Source organism: Argopecten irradians, chromosome 4 (genome assembly GCF_041381155.1).
Source record: "Argopecten irradians isolate NY chromosome 4, Ai_NY, whole genome shotgun sequence".
NCBI classification, from domain to species: Eukaryota; Metazoa; Mollusca; class Bivalvia; order Pectinida; family Pectinidae; genus Argopecten; species Argopecten irradians.
In genome coordinates this window covers 16,031,831-16,049,818 of record NC_091137.1, presented here as the reverse complement: position 1 = coordinate 16,049,818, position 17,988 = coordinate 16,031,831, and the positions used below count along the sequence as shown (strand labels likewise).

At 32.8% G+C, this 17,988-nt stretch overlaps 1 protein-coding gene across 1 annotated transcript; it reads right to left on the bottom strand.

Moving 5' to 3' along the window:
* Positions 1 to 636: 636 nt before the first annotated feature.
* On the bottom strand, positions 637 to 11,649 carry LOC138320750 (gigasin-2-like). The gene is made up of 10 exons (XM_069263932.1): positions 11,556 to 11,649; positions 10,741 to 10,834; positions 10,466 to 10,582; positions 10,059 to 10,166; positions 8,868 to 9,085; positions 4,946 to 5,049; positions 4,232 to 4,371; positions 3,579 to 3,660; positions 2,777 to 2,966; positions 637 to 1,323 (listed from the first exon to the last, which is right to left on the bottom strand). Exons 2-10 carry the CDS (start codon positions 10,784 to 10,786, stop codon positions 1,255 to 1,257), a joined length of 1,074 nt encoding a protein of 357 aa, XP_069120033.1. The 5' UTR covers positions 10,787 to 10,834; positions 11,556 to 11,649; the 3' UTR covers positions 637 to 1,254.
* Between the last annotated feature and the right edge of the window lie 6,339 nt (positions 11,650 to 17,988).

Below are 17,988 nucleotides of genomic sequence, written 5' to 3'. Positions count from 1 at the left end.
CCATTTTTAAATATTATTTTCTTTTAAATCCAGTGATTGAAGTCAGGAAGGATTGCATTTAAAATGGTACCTGATGTGATTCAAAACCAACGATGCATTGATACATTTAGAATTTTGATAATATATTTAATTAAAAAATGCTTTAATTCCCTGAAATTTCTCCAGCTTCAACATCTTCAATGTACTACGCTGTCACTTGCTACTGTATAAAACGTATATAGAAGAAATCTAATTGGATTTGTTGAACTAGTGTTTTGTTTCCGCCACGGCTGTCAGGCTGTCCTAAGTGAGAAGCGTGCGTGACATACGTTTGATTAACGAGGGTGTTAAATGACATGTTCTTAATTCACATATAAAACTCATGTTCGTGATATGGTTTACCTAACATTGTATCTGATTTACATAATTGACTAGCGTTTCTCTTTACTAATGAATTCCATACAACGAGTTATTGTATACCTCTAAAATCGTGATTCTAATTAGATTGAAGGTAAATTATAATTACATTTTCAAGGAAATGAAGTTTACCTAGTACGTGAACGACGTAAAATCAATATGAAATTTGAAATAACGTTATGAAAATTGAACATCAAAGAAATAAAGGAATATTAGAAATAATAAACGATATCAACTTCATTGATTGTAAAATATTTTATTCCATAACAATACACATCCGGCATTATTAACAATTTATATGCTTACAAGTGGTTTTTATCAAAACGTATCTGTAAAAACACCATCATAAATGTTTTATCGAATCAATCAACATTGACAAGATTGTTGCTGATTTTACACGCAACTTACATAAATAAAATGTATGTGTCCTTAATCCTTACAAAGTAGACTACTTTAATATGAACTGTCAAGAGTATATTACGGACAAGAATATGATGAAGACCATTGCTGCTACCGAATCTCACACAAAGGACATGACAGTGATATTTTTATGTGTGATAACGCCGAATGCGCACTGGGCCTAATATTTAGCATTTGAGACATATTTTGCTCCATTTTGAACGTCGCTTATTTCGTTTTAATTAAATAACGACTCTTGTTGGATTGCAGAAGGTTTCTCAGAAGCCAATTTGAACTTGTGTGTTGTAAAAACTTCACTTTGACTTGGTTCTTTATAAAATAGACTCTAATTACATAATATGTTGTTCGTGTAAATGATCTTACATATATAGACACGGTAATCTGAACACCAAGCTCATATCTAAACACATTTACAAAATCAGAAAAGAATTCATTCATTTATCTTCTACCCATGGGTCCATGCATATTGAATATCCCTGATGCTGTTTGTCCACCGAATGGGTCCGCCTGCAAATAACAATAAAGGTTCATATAATATGTCATATATTAGTGTCGGAGGGAGAAGGTGTAACCATTGTCTCATTAGATAAAGGTTCATATAATATGTCATATATTAGTGTCGGAGGGAGAAGGTGTAACCATTGTCTCATTAGATAAAGGTTCATATAATATGTCATATATTAGTGTCGGAGGGAGAAGGTGTAACCATTGTCTCATTAGATAAAGGTTCATATAATATGTCATATATTAGTGTCGGAGGGAGAAGGTGTAACCATTGTCTCATTAGATAAAGGTTCATATAATATGTCATATATTAGTGTCGGAGGGAGAAGGTGTAACCATTGTCTCATTAGATAAAGGTTCATATAATATGTCATATTTTAGTGTCGGAGGGAGAAGGTGTAACTATTGTCGCATTAGATAAAGGTTCATATAATATGTCATATCTTAGTGTCGGAGGGGGAAGGTGTAACTATTGTCTCATTAGATAAAGGTTCATATAATATGTCATATATAAGTGTCGGAGGGAGAAGGTGTAACTATTGTCTCATTAGATAAAGGTTCATATAATATGTCATTTTAGTGTCGGAGGGAGAAGGTGTAACCATTGTCTCATTAGATAAAGGTTCATATAATATGTCATATATTAGTGTCGGAGGGAGAAGGTGTAACTATTGTCTCATTAGATAAAGGTTCATATAATATGTCATATATTAGTGTCGGAGGGAGAAGGTGTAACTATTGTCTCATTAGATAAAGGTTCATATAATATGTCATATATTAGTGTCGGAGGGAGAAGGTGTAACTATTGTCGCATTAGATAAAGGTTCATATAATATGTCATATCTTATGTCGGAGGGAGAAGGTGTAACCATTGTCTCATTAGATAAAGGTTCATATAATATGTCATATATTAGTGTCGGAGGGAGAAGGTGTAACCATTGTCTCATTAGATAAAGGTTCATATAATATGTCATATATTAGTGTCGGAGGGAGAAGGTGTAACCATTGTCTCATTAGATAAAGGTTCATATAATATGTCATATATTAGTGTCGGAGGGAGAAGGTGTAACTATTGTCTCATTAGATCACGTTCAGGGTTTGTCTTTATTGTAGATTGTCGTTTCAAAATGCAATTTATAATTTATACCAGTTGATATAAATTTGAAGATAATTGATAGTAAATTCATTTTGCTGGCGAGACACAAACTCCAACTGTATTTTTTTTAAATTTATTTATCCATTTAATTTGATTTTGCGTTATGATGTGCTGTGAAATAGTACACGTTTCCTCTGTGCATACCATGATATGATAAACCAGTATTGCCCTCTTCTAGACTATAACCGATCGATTACTCGATTCGCAGTGGAAGCTATTCTGTCTGGAAGATCGTTTGGGGAGCCTTCTGAGAAGAGGGCCAATCGAGTTGGTCATTAGAATGTAGGCAGCATTACTTACCGTACTCGGACAGACGGTTGTTTCGCACACCTGGATTTCGTAGTCTACATATATGGAGGCCTTTTCCCTCAGTCCACTAACTTTCACCTGGACAGCCGGTACGGTCACACCTTCGGCCACTTCAAACCGGAATGGAATCTGGCCCTCCTCACGGTAAAGCTTCATTCGCTTAGACATGTAGTCACTACGTCTGAAGAAGAAAACTGTATTGTATTAAAATCAATTATACATATGATAAAATGACTGTGTATTTTGGGCGCTCCTGATTGGCTGTCATTATACAACATGATATCCATCAGAAAATTCAAAACCGAGCATGGTGATATCATTCAATGTTGATTTGAGATTCCATCAGATCGAGGTCATACCTAAATACAGAAATCTGGCACTGCTGCGTCATGTACTATGACGTCAAAATCATTTCCGAGGTTGATATAAAATACTAACAAGTCCAGGTCGTTCCCAAATAAAGCGAAAAAGCGCTTTCCCCGACGTCAAGTTTCTCTACTGTGACGTCATCGTACAGTAAGATGCGACGGAGGCCAGCAGGTTTACTACAATGAACTACCAATACCTGTTTGTAAATTATTGTAAGATTTTTCAAATAGAAATGAAAATAGCAAGAAATAGTGCTCCGTAACGATTTGATGACTGAAGTTGATATTGTTCATCAGTAGAAACACCTTTGCTTCGGCATATTTCATCGATGATTTTTTCTTAATATTCAATTGTCAAATCAAAATTGTAAAAGGTATATTTGATTTATACAATATTATGTAGTTGGTTTGCCGTATCACCTTACCCACGCTCAATCAGTGTGAACATCTTGGTGTTGCTCAATTGGTTGTATACCACAAGTTTATTCAGCCACAGATTGGCGTACGCTGGAACCACAAACAAAAACTCAACAGCATTGAAATATAGTAAAAAGATAATAAAGAAAGAGAATTCTACAGAGGATTTCACGGTGAAAATGCCTACTTTTCAAAACAGCTGGACGAAAATTTTTATCACTTTAGCAACATTCTTTATGAAAGGTATAGGACTGAGAAAATATGGTTAAAAACGTCATTATCCATGACGTTTTGAACCGGCATATGGAAAACGTGTCGTGTTTACTAATTTTAATTTTGGCCTTATATTATGCCATACTGTTAAAAATCCCATATAAAGGAATCAATATGGTCAGATATGGAGCATTATAACAGCACCATAACAATAAAACATATGCTAAAAAAAGGAAACAATCGCCTCAAAGATGTTTTCCTATCATGTCAATATATTAAAAGTAATAATGTTGATGCTTTCTCTTAATGATAAAAATGATGTCATTTCATGCAGCAAAACTTTAAATTACATGTCTTCATTTTATCATTTTAATTGTCCATGCCTGTCAAACGATTGAAAGAATGACACAATTGTGTGTAATCTTTATAAATGTATACTACTGCCTACATGAATTTGGCCTGAGAAAGAAGGCAATGTTGAATGGTTCGTGGGCCCCAATGTGGTCTACCAATGTTTCGTTGACATCTGTGAATGCGAACAAAATGTCTGACGCTTCCGCCGTGACATCCCGCTGACTTGCTGTTCCGCTGAAATACATCAAGGATTTACATTATCGGTTACGTATTATTGCTTGTATATAAAAAAGTAATCGTTTTTCGGAGTAGTGCTGACCAAATCAAGAATAAAATATTCTAGCAATTGCACCATGCGACTGCAAATATTTCGAGATAAGAAATCGATATGAATGACATTGTCACGCTGAATTCAAGAACATTTTTCACTATGTAATTAACACATTAATTCTCTGTTTGCATGTATACAGAAAATCATCTATTCACATATATCTATATGACTATATCATATGTGCTCGCAGAAGAGTGAATGCATAAAATCTATTATTTTTTGTGTGTTTATATACACTACATATCCGTCGAATATTATTTTGGACATTACATTCGATAATTGTTTATGTTATGGAGATATAACACAAAAATTTGAGTGTACTGTGAATAAACCGCGAAACGGTTTATGATGAGAGTACACTCATATTTGACCATTGGGTAATCACCATTTCTTTCCGACATTACACTATTGTTTCTTATTTTCCAAAACTCGCACCCATTTTAAGAATTGCAGTGCTCACATTGACGATATACTTACATGGATGTGTAGGTACATTCAAATGTTGTTGTCCAATCTCTAGGTGACTCAAGGCCGGGGAAGGTTCGCACATGCGCATCGATTGTGTAAGTTGTCATATCACCCTAAGGATAAAGATAGGTTTTGTCAGCCACATTATGTATAAGGTAGTGTTCATTAGTAGAGCGTCTGACCATGTCGGTATAGGTTCTCAAAATTTTCTCAGATTAATTCATATATATTTTTTAAATTGAAATTGTCTAGGCGTTTTGATATTAATATCAAAATCCTCCAAAATCATTCAATGGTACTTTATGTGTTTCTTGCATGATTACATGGTGTTGAAAAGAGTAATGCCAAGAACACGAAGGAACCAAATCACAAGAAGTTGTTACTCCATTTTACTTACATCACAATAAATGCACTGTCTATTTAAAGAAATGTTCATCTTGACAGTTTTTATTTAATGTTCACTTTGACAGTGTCTAGTTTAATGTTCATATTGGCAGCTTTAGTTTAAGATTCATCTTGAAAGTCTTAAGGTAAAGTTTTATTTCGACAGTCTTAACTGTAATGTTCGTATTGACATTCACTAGAGAAAGGTTTATATTATCAGTATTTTGTTAAAAGTTTCGCATTGACAGTCTTTCGTGAACAATTCGTATTGAAAAATATAACAAGTTTAAGGTTCGTATTGACAACATTTAGTTTAAGATTCACATTGATCGTTGTTAGGTTAAGATGTTTCGTATTGATAGTCTTAAGTAAATGTTCTTGACAGTGTTTCGATACATGTTCATCTTTACAGTCTTTATTTAAAGGTTCATATTGACAGTCGTCATTCCAAGGTTGATATTTAATCGTGTTTAATTATAGACTCATACTGACAGTCATTAGTACACAGTTGATATTAACCGTGTTTAATTATAGATTCATACTGACAGTCATTAGTACACAGTTGATATTAACCGTGTTTAATTATAGATTCATACTGACAGTCATTAGTACACAGTTGATATTAACCGTGTTTAATTATAGATTCATACTGACAGTCATAAGTACACAGTTGATATTAACCGTGTTTAATTATAGATTCATACTGACAGTCATAAGTACAAAGTTGATATTAACCGTGTTTAATTATAGATTCATACTGACAGTCATAAGTACAAAGTTGATATTTGCCACTGACAGTCATAAGTACAAAGTTGATATTTGCCATGTCTAATTATAGATTCATACTGACAGTCATTAGTACACAGTTGATATTAACCATGTTTAATTACAGATTAATACTGACAGTCATAAGTACAAAGTTGATATTTGCCATGTTTAGTTAAATGTTCATATTTACGGTCATAAGTTATAGATTCATATTTACAGTCATAAGTTCAAGATTCAGTCTTTAGTTATATGTTTATACTGACAGTCATTAGGTCAAGATTCATATTAACTGTGTTTAATTGTAGACACATATTTACAGTCATTAGTTGAAGGTTGATATTTACCGTGGTTATTTAAAGATTCATATTAAAACTCTTAAGTTAAAGATTTATATTGACTGTTCCTAGTTAAAGATTCATATTGACAGTCTTTAAAGATTCATATTGATAGTCTGTAGTTCAAGATTCATATTGATAGTCTGTAGTTAAAGATTCATATTGACAGTCTTTAGTTAAAGATTCATATTGACAGTCTTTAGTTAAAGGTTCATATTGACAGACTGTAGTTAAAGGTTCATATTGATAGTCTGTAGTTAAAGATTCATATTGACAGTCTGTAGTTAAATGTTCATATTGACAGACTGTAGTTAAAGGTTCATATTGACAGTCTTTAGTTAAAGGTTCATATTGACAGACTGTAGTTAAAGGTTCATATTGACAGTCTTTAGTTAAAGGTTCATATTGATAGTCTGTAGTTAAAGATTCATATTGTCAGTCTGTAGTTATAGATTCATATTGACAGTCTGTAGTTAAAGATTCATATTGACAGTCTGTAGTTAAAGGTTCATATTGATAGTCTGTAGTTAAAGATTCATATTGATAGTCTGTAGTTAAAGATTCATATTAACAGTCTGTAGTTAAAGATTCATATTGACAGTCTGTAGTTAAAGGTTCATATTGATAGTCTGTAGTTAAAGATTCATATTAACAGTCTGTAGTTCAAAGTTCATATTGACAGTCTGTATTTCAAGATTCATATTGACAGTCTTTAGTTAAAGGTTCATATTAACAGGCTGTAATTAAAGATTCATATTGACAGTCTTTAGTTAAAGATTCATATTGACAGTCTGTAGTTCAAAGTTCATATTAACAGTCTGTAGTTAAAGATTCATATTGACAGTCTTTAGTTAAAGGTTCATATTGATAGTCTGTAGTTAAAGATTCATATTGTCAGTCTGTAGTTATAGATTCATATTGACAGTCTGTAGTTAAAGATTCATATTGACAGTCTGTAGTTAAAGGTTCATATTGATAGTCTGTAGTTAAAGATTCATATTAACAGTCTGTAGTTCAAAGTTCATATTGACAGTCTGTATTTCAAGATTCATATTGACAGTCTTTAGTTAAAGGTTCATATTAACAGGCTGTAATTAAAGATTCATATTGACAGTCTTTAGTTAAAGATTCATATTGACAGTCTGTAGTTCAAAGTTCATATTGACAGTCTGTAGTTAAAGATTCATATTGACAGTTTTTAGTTAAATGTTCATATTGATAGTCTGTAGTTAAAGATGCATATTGACAGCCTGTAGTTAAAGATTCATATTGACAGTCTTTAGTTAAAGGTTCATATTGACAGTCTTTAGTTAAAGGTTCATATTGACAGGCTGTAGTTAAAGATTCATATTGACAGTCTTTAGTTCAAGGTTCATATTGACAATATGTAGTTAAAGATTCATATTGACAGTCTTTAGTTAAACGTTCATATTGACAGACTGTGGTTAAAGGTTCATATTGACAAACTGTAGTTAAAGATTCATATTGGCAGTCTTTAGTTAAATGTTCATATTGACAGTCTGTAGTTAAAGATTCATATTGACAGTCTGTAGTTAAAGATTCATATTGACAGTCTGTAGTTAAAGATTCATATTGACAGTCTGTAGTTAAAGGTTCATATTGATAGTCTGTAGTTAAAGATTCATATTGACAGTCTGTAGTTAAAGGTTCATATTGACAGTCTGTAGTTAAAGATTCATATTGACAGTCTGTAGTTCAAGGTTCATATTGACAGTCTGTAGTTAAAGATTCATACAGCCAGTCATTGGTTCAAGGTTTATATTGACAGTCTGTAGTTTGAGGTTCATATTGACAGTCTTTAGTCAAAGATTCATATTGACAGTATTTACTTATAGATTCATATTGACAGTCTGTAGTTATAGATTCATATTGACAGTCTGTAGTTAAAGATTCATATTGACAGTCTGTAGTTAAGGGTTCATATTGACAGTCTGTAGTTAAAGATTCATATTGATACAGTCTGTAGTTAAAGTTCATACAGCCAGTCTTTGGTTCAAAGTTTATATTGACAGTCTGTAGTTAAAGATTCATATTGACAGTCTGTAGTTAAAGATTCATACAGCCAGTCTTTGGTTCAAGGTTTATATTGACAGTCTGTAGTTTGAGGTTCATATTGACAGTCTTTAGTCAAAGATTCATATTGACAGTATTTACTTATAGATTCATATTGACAGTCTGTAGTTATAGTATCATATTGACAGTCTGTAGTTACAGATTGATATTGACAGTCTTTAGTTATAGATTCATATTGATTCTTTAGTTCAATGTTGATATTTAACCGTGTTTAGTTATAGATTTAGATTGACAGTCTTTAGTTGAAGATTCATATTAGCAGTCTTTAGTTAAAGATTCATATTGACAGTAATTAGTTCAAGGTTGTTGATCATTTTATAATTCGGCCATTAACACAATATCGTACTCACATGTCTTGTTTCTTGGATAACATCCATACAGGGAACTGTTCTTGTTGTTGTTAGATTGATCTCCAGCATGTAAATAGTGTGTTTCTTATTTTCATACATTGGTTTGAATTTACATTCCGTGTTGGGTAGAGCGAAGATATCAGGTTTTTCAGTGTTGTACTTATTCTGTGGTATAGCGAATCCCACTTGCATACTGTCCATTCCACAATTCAAGGGCTCTTAATAAAGAATTGAAATTTTTAGAAAACAGTTGATGTATACAAATTGAATTTTTTTTATATATATTTTATTATTTAGCATTTTTATTGGTGGTTCAAAGTAGATTTTTCAAAGAGTTGATAAAGTACAATACGTTTATATACCTGGAGGTCTGACTATTTCTCACAATATTAAGTTTAGGTAACATTCCAGACATAATTTTACAGCCAGCGAATGTAATAATAAAGTGTACTTATTGAAAATGTAAAATATAAATAAACTACGTACACAATTTACTTTGATGATACTATATCGCTTTATTGACGTAAAATATCCTATAAATATTATTATTATTAATTGATATATTTTCATTATTATTCAAACCTGATATTGCATGGATAGTTGTTTACTTCGCTACGTAATAGAAAAAATCCTTGTTAAATATTTCTAAGTATGATTACGTGTATTAGTTTAAGAGCGAGAAAGTAAGCCAGGTAAATTACTAATATAGAACTTGACAAGCTATACATCAACAGGTAACACTAATAAACTTATACACGATATCAGGGCCGTGATCGTGTCATACGCACCACGTGTATAGACAATAAGTCATTTATGAATATATATTTATTAATTAACTTTTGATGTCTTCTGCATATTTTTCAAATCAATGAGGGCGTAATATTTATTGTGATCGGATGTTGAAACATAAAATCCTAATTGCGAAATATTTACAGTATGTAGTCAATATAGGTGTAAAGTTATATGCACAGAGTGTCGACAATATAGACAAACAGTCTTATCCATACAAGATAGACAATGTTTGTATATAGTTTTAACCATACAAATCCATTGCAGAGAAGTGAAGTTATAGAGCATTCCCCATGTAAAAGATGTAGGTATCAAGCCTTACCCATATAATACAGAGATATATCGATATAGGTATAGAACCTTACTCATAGAATATAGAAAATTACAGGTATAAAGCCTTACCCATAGAATGTTCACAATGGTCTCCATAGAAGTCACCATGACAATAGCATTTCCCCATGTCATAACAGACTCCGCCATTTTTACAAATATTGGTTGGACATAAGTTTCCTGTTTAAATATAACAGAATATACATAAGCATCGTTACAAAATAAATATGCATTGCTAATTGGTATAATGTGAAAAATTCTAGTATAATTATTTAAAAAACTTAAATGATTAATTATCTTAGAGAAGTTCCGTTGATTAATTATATGTGACATTATACAACACGTATGATTTAGACAGTTATTACAAGAAATTAGATATGCATTTTGGCAGAGAGTATTAAAACAGCATATAATGAAGATAACTACGCTGGTCATTACAAATAACGCTTAGTATGTAAATCTTGTAAAGATAAACTTACGTGTCTTCAGTCCACAATCGTAGCCATGGAAACCAGAAGGACATTCGCAGGTTTTGCCATTAGGGATACCACTGCCCTTACAATAACATCCCCGTCTCTTACACAGGCTGGCGTCGACTGTATAAATCAGAAACCATTCGTATCAAAGTAATGTCGTGGTTGGATGTACTGCGATTTAATTATCATGGTTTTTATTGATAATCACAAATAAAATCACCGGTCATACATTGATGGTAAGTGATATATAAGTACACACACAAGTTTTTTTAACTTACCTTGGATAAAATAAGCCAGCAAAAGAACAAGTATCGGCCACTTCATCGCTACTACTGGAGGTTTATATATTCAGTTAGAAAGGATGGTAAATATCTGAAATAGAATGCGTTTTACATCACATGGTTTTTAATAATAGTTGTTTGTAACTAAAGTTGTGTTGATACCATCTCGTTACGTAAATCTAGGTCACTGAGATAACACTGTACAAAGTAATACGAACACTGTGGTACTGTCGGTAACTCCGTCAAGGTTACCAAATGGTAAGCACTGAAATCATGTATTCCATATCCGACACAGTCATACATTTTCTAGTGTTTATTTTTTTGTTTTAATATTGAAATGAACAAGAGCCAAACGTCGCTAACTAACAATTTAGTGTGCATGTCTAAATGCATAATCTAGATTGTTTTCTCGTCTTATTTAGTAGATGATTTTTGTGATTTTACGATTGTGATTAAAAGAACATTATTGACGTGTATTCCAATCACAAGATATAAATTATATGTAAGATATTTGGAATTTTCTGACATATTAGATTGATTCTACGTAGTTAATTTGATTTGTTGATTTTTTTGATATGCTGGTTTATATCAGGTAATGATGTGATAAAACGGCAGCAACAGGTTTTAGCCTAAACGTATTTGTTTTTTGGTAATTCCGTTAATGTGAATTTCAATCAGATCCCCAAAACGTTTTAGACAAGAACGTTGAACGATTATGATAACAATGCTTTTTACATATATTTTGTACAACTTTAAATAGTTTCTGATTACATATAAAAAAAAAAGAGAAGAAAGTAAACATTCGTACTTACCTAGTCTGCCAGAGGTGTAATCTCCTCCCTGTGTCACTCGGTCCCTGTGGTGTAGCGAGACGGACGTCAGTCGAGCGAATCCATTGTGAGGCTGTAGATGAATGATGCTATTTTTAGAAACATCTGATTCACCTGTATCGTTACATTGTAGCGATACCTAACAGGAAGACAAAATAACATCGACACTTTCGATCAATGTTTAATCAGGACGGAATCGTTAATAGCTAAAATTGTATATTTCCTAAAATGATGCTTCTTTGGATACTTACTAGGGAAACATGCTAGAATAGTACTCAGTAACACAATGTTTGTAATCGTTTACATTCTACTTCGGCTTGTATCATTATCATCATAATTTAAGATATAATAATAACAAGTACACGATGATAGGCCATGTACACTTATCTAGAATATATCATACCTATGTTTCTATCTGAGACGAGAATATAGTAGGGCTACGTACAACAGAACCTGTTTCCAGGATGGGATCATAGTGATAAAACATAGAAAATCTCATCACTCGTCTACATGTGTCCCTCCATCCAACCCCGAGTAATTAATCTCACTATCCGACGTGAGATTTACTAAATGGAAACAGGTCAGACCCTTAAATGGATAACTGAGTAATGTTTTATTGTCACAGGCTATGCTGCTATCAAGACGATATTGATTCCTCAGCAAATTAAGAACGGGATGCGAATTTGATACTAAGTGTCAAAAAGTTATCCAACGGACAGCTTTCATAATGTGTTACTAAATAACATTGCTAAAAGAATAAAAAAATAATCAAATATCATATTTCAAATATGAAAAAAAATCATTGATTGTTTGGGCATAATATTCTCTTATACGTTTTACATTGAGATTTCGTTGAAGGCATTCATCATCGTAACGTGTGTGTTATCATTTTCCTTTAGCTTATAGGGAGCAACGTCTTTAGAATAACCAATGTACATAGGGCTGGTTTAGTACACGTTCCTTATATAGCTGAACGCTTATTATAAACCAATACGATATTGGAGTGTTATAATTGCACTTGATTTATCATAAACAACGTGGCGTCTGAACAGGCAAACTATAAAAGAATAATTGATAAAGTCGAAATATTTGATATTGTTGAAATAATTAATATAAATATGTTATGCTCATTTATACGTTTATATTGTTTTTATATTTTCGTCTTTCTCCCCATAAGTTGTTAGATGTTTATATCAGTCTCTTTTTTCTAAAGTCATGTTTATCTTACGTTTGACAAAATGTTTTGCAATGCTACATGTAATACGGATCGAATTAGCATATCTGAATTTCGCCATATTCGGTTTCGAAATATCCATTTGTTTCCGAATGTATTATGCATTAAGTTCATGTGACCTGGGTGATTAACGCGTGTGTGGGTTTTTGTCTTTAAAAACTGACAGACTTTGCAATGCAATGTCACATGATGTTAAATATCATACTATGAACGTAAAAGCTTATGCGCATGTGTACTTCATTGTTTCAATGATACATTTTTTGTTCAATTTATCAAGAAATATTTAACGCCATGTAGAAATTGAATAGTTTCTCTAAACTGATTGTCAGATATTCTACTCATTTAGACGAAGATTTGCTAACGAATCTTTAACTTTAAACATTACCCACGTAGGCCTCTCTTGTAATGTATGGTAATAAGACTGATTCTAACAGACGTTGGATACTAGCTCTATAGCCTCTCATGTAAATTAGCAAGAAGGAAATTCATGTTTCAGGTGATATACCATTTACAATAATTAAGCATTGTTCTTGTATATACAGCATACGACTGTCGCTGATGACAGCTTACCTTATTTAAATGTAAGTCGGTCCTGTCGTAAGTGAATAAAGATTCAAACGCATGCCTGATGTAATAAATTATAATGTCTACATATATATCATACACGTTGTGTGTTTTGTTAGACCTATGTTCTATCTATAATACCATTATGTTTTTACGATAATAGCGCTAATTAGGTGTAGATACATACATATATATATATATATATATATATATATAATTAGGGTTATGTGTGGTCGTTATTCACGAACTACCTTGATATGGGTATCAATGTATTCGACAGTTGAGTTTAAGATTGAGTGCAAATAAAGAACTTTTAAAGAGTTATTAAGTTTAGCCAGAAGATATGTTACCTAATACAAACGTGCGACATTGTACTTTGACTGTCATCGTGTTTATAAGTCACCGAACAGACAGACTTTAAAATTGTTCAGAGGTAAAGTCACCATAGGTTATGAAAGGATATCGGTTTGCTGTGAAATAATTTTATGTTATTTTATAGTTAAACGTTTCATGCATAATGTTAGTTAGTAATGTTAGTAAAACGGCATCACTAGTCTCATTAGTTTTATTAAAAAAGTACAAAAGATGCCAGTATACACACAATGATTGTCATATAAAATGAAATGATTCTCTCATTTGTTAATACATGAGCTATAATATTTGTAGCCATTTTACACTTCGTCATCAACAATTTATGATGGTGTGACAATAAAATGTAGGTTGTATAATTGTCTTTAATGTGCATTTGATATGTGGTAAGTTACATCCGTGATACAGCTGACATGTGCATCATCTGTTTGACAGATGCACTATTAGTCATGGCCTGGAGAGTTAGCACCCATTACTTAATCTAATAAAAATAAACATATTACACCTGAAATCAATTACAATTACAATGAGCGACTGTCAAAGCTGAAGAATGTGCCTAATAAAAGAAGTCATGTATGTAGATATATAGTACTGGAAAGGTGCCAATTTGATCGCGTTCATTTATATTACGCATGAATCCTCCAGTATATCAATCTTTTTAAGCAACTTACTCTCTTTGTTTCCTGTAATCAATTAGGGGTTGTCGTATGGTAATGAAACGACATTGTCTAGATGACTATAATTGGTCTGTCGATGATGACGTTTACAGATGTCTGCTGGGTAAATATATTTCTACGACAGAAATAATTACGGTGTAAGTAAGGATGATAGAGTGAGCAGTTATCTATTATGTAAATGTGAGAATTTTCTGGAGTATTTAATTTCACGATATACAAGCATAAAAAGCATTTGCAGGGGTGTTATTTTCGCGACAGAGAAACCTTCAGACCTTACGTTACACTGTTCAAACATTCATAAAATATTTTGCGAGCAAGCAACATTCGCAAAGTAAACGGAAATGCCCTTCCCCCCTCCGCGTAAGTTTCCGCGTTTACAGTATTCCAGTTTACAGTAGATTCCCATGTACCCCTCTGGCAGTTTTTCGAAACATGTTTTTTATGACCGGTATGAGGTCTAGTTTCATTTTATGCTTGTTGCCATTGACATCTAATGGCCCATGGGGGTCATATGGCAGCCACTTTGGGTTTCAGTTATCAAAAAGGGCCAAAATTACACATTCGCATATATAGAGAACCAGTCAACACAGAGCAAAAACACATTTTAATATGACTGAGACATGTTGAATACGATGAAATCACAATAATGACGTTATGTGTTCTCAGTTTTGTGAAATGGCGGGAAAATATTGAAATTATCCGCCTTTTTCCACTTAGAAAGACATAATAACATAATTTTCAAAAAACAAAAAATGATGGACAAAATATCTTGTAACAGTCATTTCGAATTGAACTAACCTTTGTGTAGTAAACATATGTGTATTATAAAAAGATAGATCGCATGAGTAAGGTGGGGAAAAGAGGGATCCCCCACCAAATGATTCTGGCAAAACACATAGTAACAGTTATTTTGAATTGAACTGACTCTTGTCTACTTATCTGTGCTTTGTAAAAGGACAGAATTATGGTTTTTAGAAGAAGAAACGAGATGGACATTCCAACTCTACCATCCATAGGGAAAAATAACATAATTGCAAAATATACATATTCCCAGAGCCAGTAAACATCCAAAGCCCAGTTTACATGTTTTATCCATGAATCAGGCAGTGATAACCGTAATTATCCATTTCTTTTTAGTGTTCTGTCCATAAATCATTATTCTTGCGTTGAAAATTGACTTTTTTTAGTAAAAAAAGCTGAAAATTTCATTATTTTCGCGCCATTTCACAAAACTGAGAAGACGTAACGTCTTTATTGTGATTTGTACCGTATTCAACGTGTTTCAATCATATAAAAAAATGTGTTGATTTGCCACTGTGTGTTGTCTGGTTCTCTACGCGCGCATATGCGTATGTATGAGTTTGGCCATTTTTGATAACTGAAATCCAAGATGGCTGCGGAATACCCCATGGGACATCAGTTGTCAATGGCATCAAGTATAAAATTAAACTAGACATAATACCGGTCCTTAATAAAACAAGTTTCGGAAAACTGCTAGAAAGACCCATGGGAACCTTTTTCTCCTCCCCAACTACACGTAGTATCTGATGTAGAGAATAGAGGAAACGAACCATAATGAAAAGAAGATAAACATCAGTAAATAATTTGATCAACGACCACACCACACTGTTTGTGATGATGCCCAACACTTTAAAATTACATCCTGTTTCACAAAACTTTTGGATAATATATAGGCTACCATCACCCATTTAAGCTATGACAAAAATATAAATCTAATTAAGGCCTACACCACAAACCCATTATCATGTGACAGGTAATAACTGTCGTCTATTTATCAATTTAGGTGACATGTCCAGGTATCGAAACTCTAGTTTAACACTAGGTAAACAAGGATTGTTAACATAATATTTTCTCTATCTAGGTCAAAATGTAGAGGAAAACAGGCCGACTAGACAAATGATAGCAATTTGATATTGGCATAATGAGTTGTTATCCTTTGCAGTGGAAGTTTTAGTCTTCCTAAAACCTCAAAAGGCCAAGTCCTTACTAAAGGATAATTTGGGAGTTAGTTTCTGCAATATACCTTATAGTAAAACTTGACACGAAATGTGTGTTAACCGGATAACCGTTATACTGCCACCATTAATTGCTATTGTCATTTGTTTGCTTTTAAATACATCGTAGTAGAAAGTAACTTTTTGTTTATCTAGTCGACGTTGAATGTCTGGTTTAATGTTTTACGTAAGAAGGATATCCAAAACCTTCATACTATTATAAAAGTGTTCGTTATTTTAATGAAAAAATAAAATAAAATCGAGGAAAATGGTGATGCGAAATGCTTGTTTGTGGAGTTTAGTGACATGGAATCTCATCCTCTAATTGTGTTAAAGAAACAAAGAACATTTTTTGCATGTTGTTTGTACATTACTGTAGCAAATATTTACACAAATCAATACTTACAAAGGAATATAAGGTGGAATAGGTGAGAGGGTTTGTGCACAAAGGGAAGTAATTCTGACAGCTAAAATATTCAAGAGGATTATGTATTCGCAGAAACCATAAAAGTCCCATATCATCTTAGAGTAGACTTAAAGTACTATATTAACACTTAGAATACATATATAAGATCAGTGTTCATTATACATGCATTTAACGAGACCTAGAAGTTTATAGGCGACCGAAAATTAAACATCCGTGACGAGTTTCATAACAAATCGCATGATATGAATACAAATGTAAGACACAAACAATCAAATAACTTCATAACCCTACATTTCCAAGAATCTCAGCATTGCAAAAACTCTAGCGGAGGCCGAGCTTCTGTCATGATGTTTTCAAATCCTGACGTCATGTCACTATGTAAAGTCTGTACGTCACAATAGACGTCTGACAAAGTTATGTCACTGCCAAGCGTGTCGGCCGTCACAGTACCGTTTTTTTCACAGTGAAATCTGTTGTGAAAAGTATGAATAGATCATTGATTTTATGTTTAACGTTTCTGTATACAGAAAACTTGTTCACAATACTATAAATATAACGAAATGTGAACCACATTGCAGACCACGGCCGCTCGTGCATGAAGTCTCAGTAGTTGGGAATTTAAAATATAAATACGTAATACCAACACATATCTCAATAAGTACTTGTAAAAAATATATATTTCGTTCTTTTCCGTGTATATCTTCCTTTAAAGGAATGCTATAAACCACTGTGTTACACTTATATGCAGATCTTCGCAATGTACATGTTTACGTAAACGTATGGCTGCCGAGATCTCGAAAATTAAAATGGTGAAATCGTTCAGTTTTAATGCTGTAGAGTTTATTTTTTAATGTCAGTCGCTTTTATTCCATGGACTGCTAGTGAAGTCTCAAATTGAAGTGATATTAATTTGTATGTCATGAGCTAAAATCCAAAATTTCTGACGAACAAATTATCTAGAATACGTAATTTTGTGACTCTAAAAAAGGGCGAAATTCGAGATCTCGGCAGTACTGTACGTAATGGCTGCCGTGCGCTTGGGGTGATCTACGAAAGCAAACTTTAATTTGGTGACAATCACACATCTTAAGGTGTTTTACAAAGTAAGACTAAGAAAACAGTGATCGCT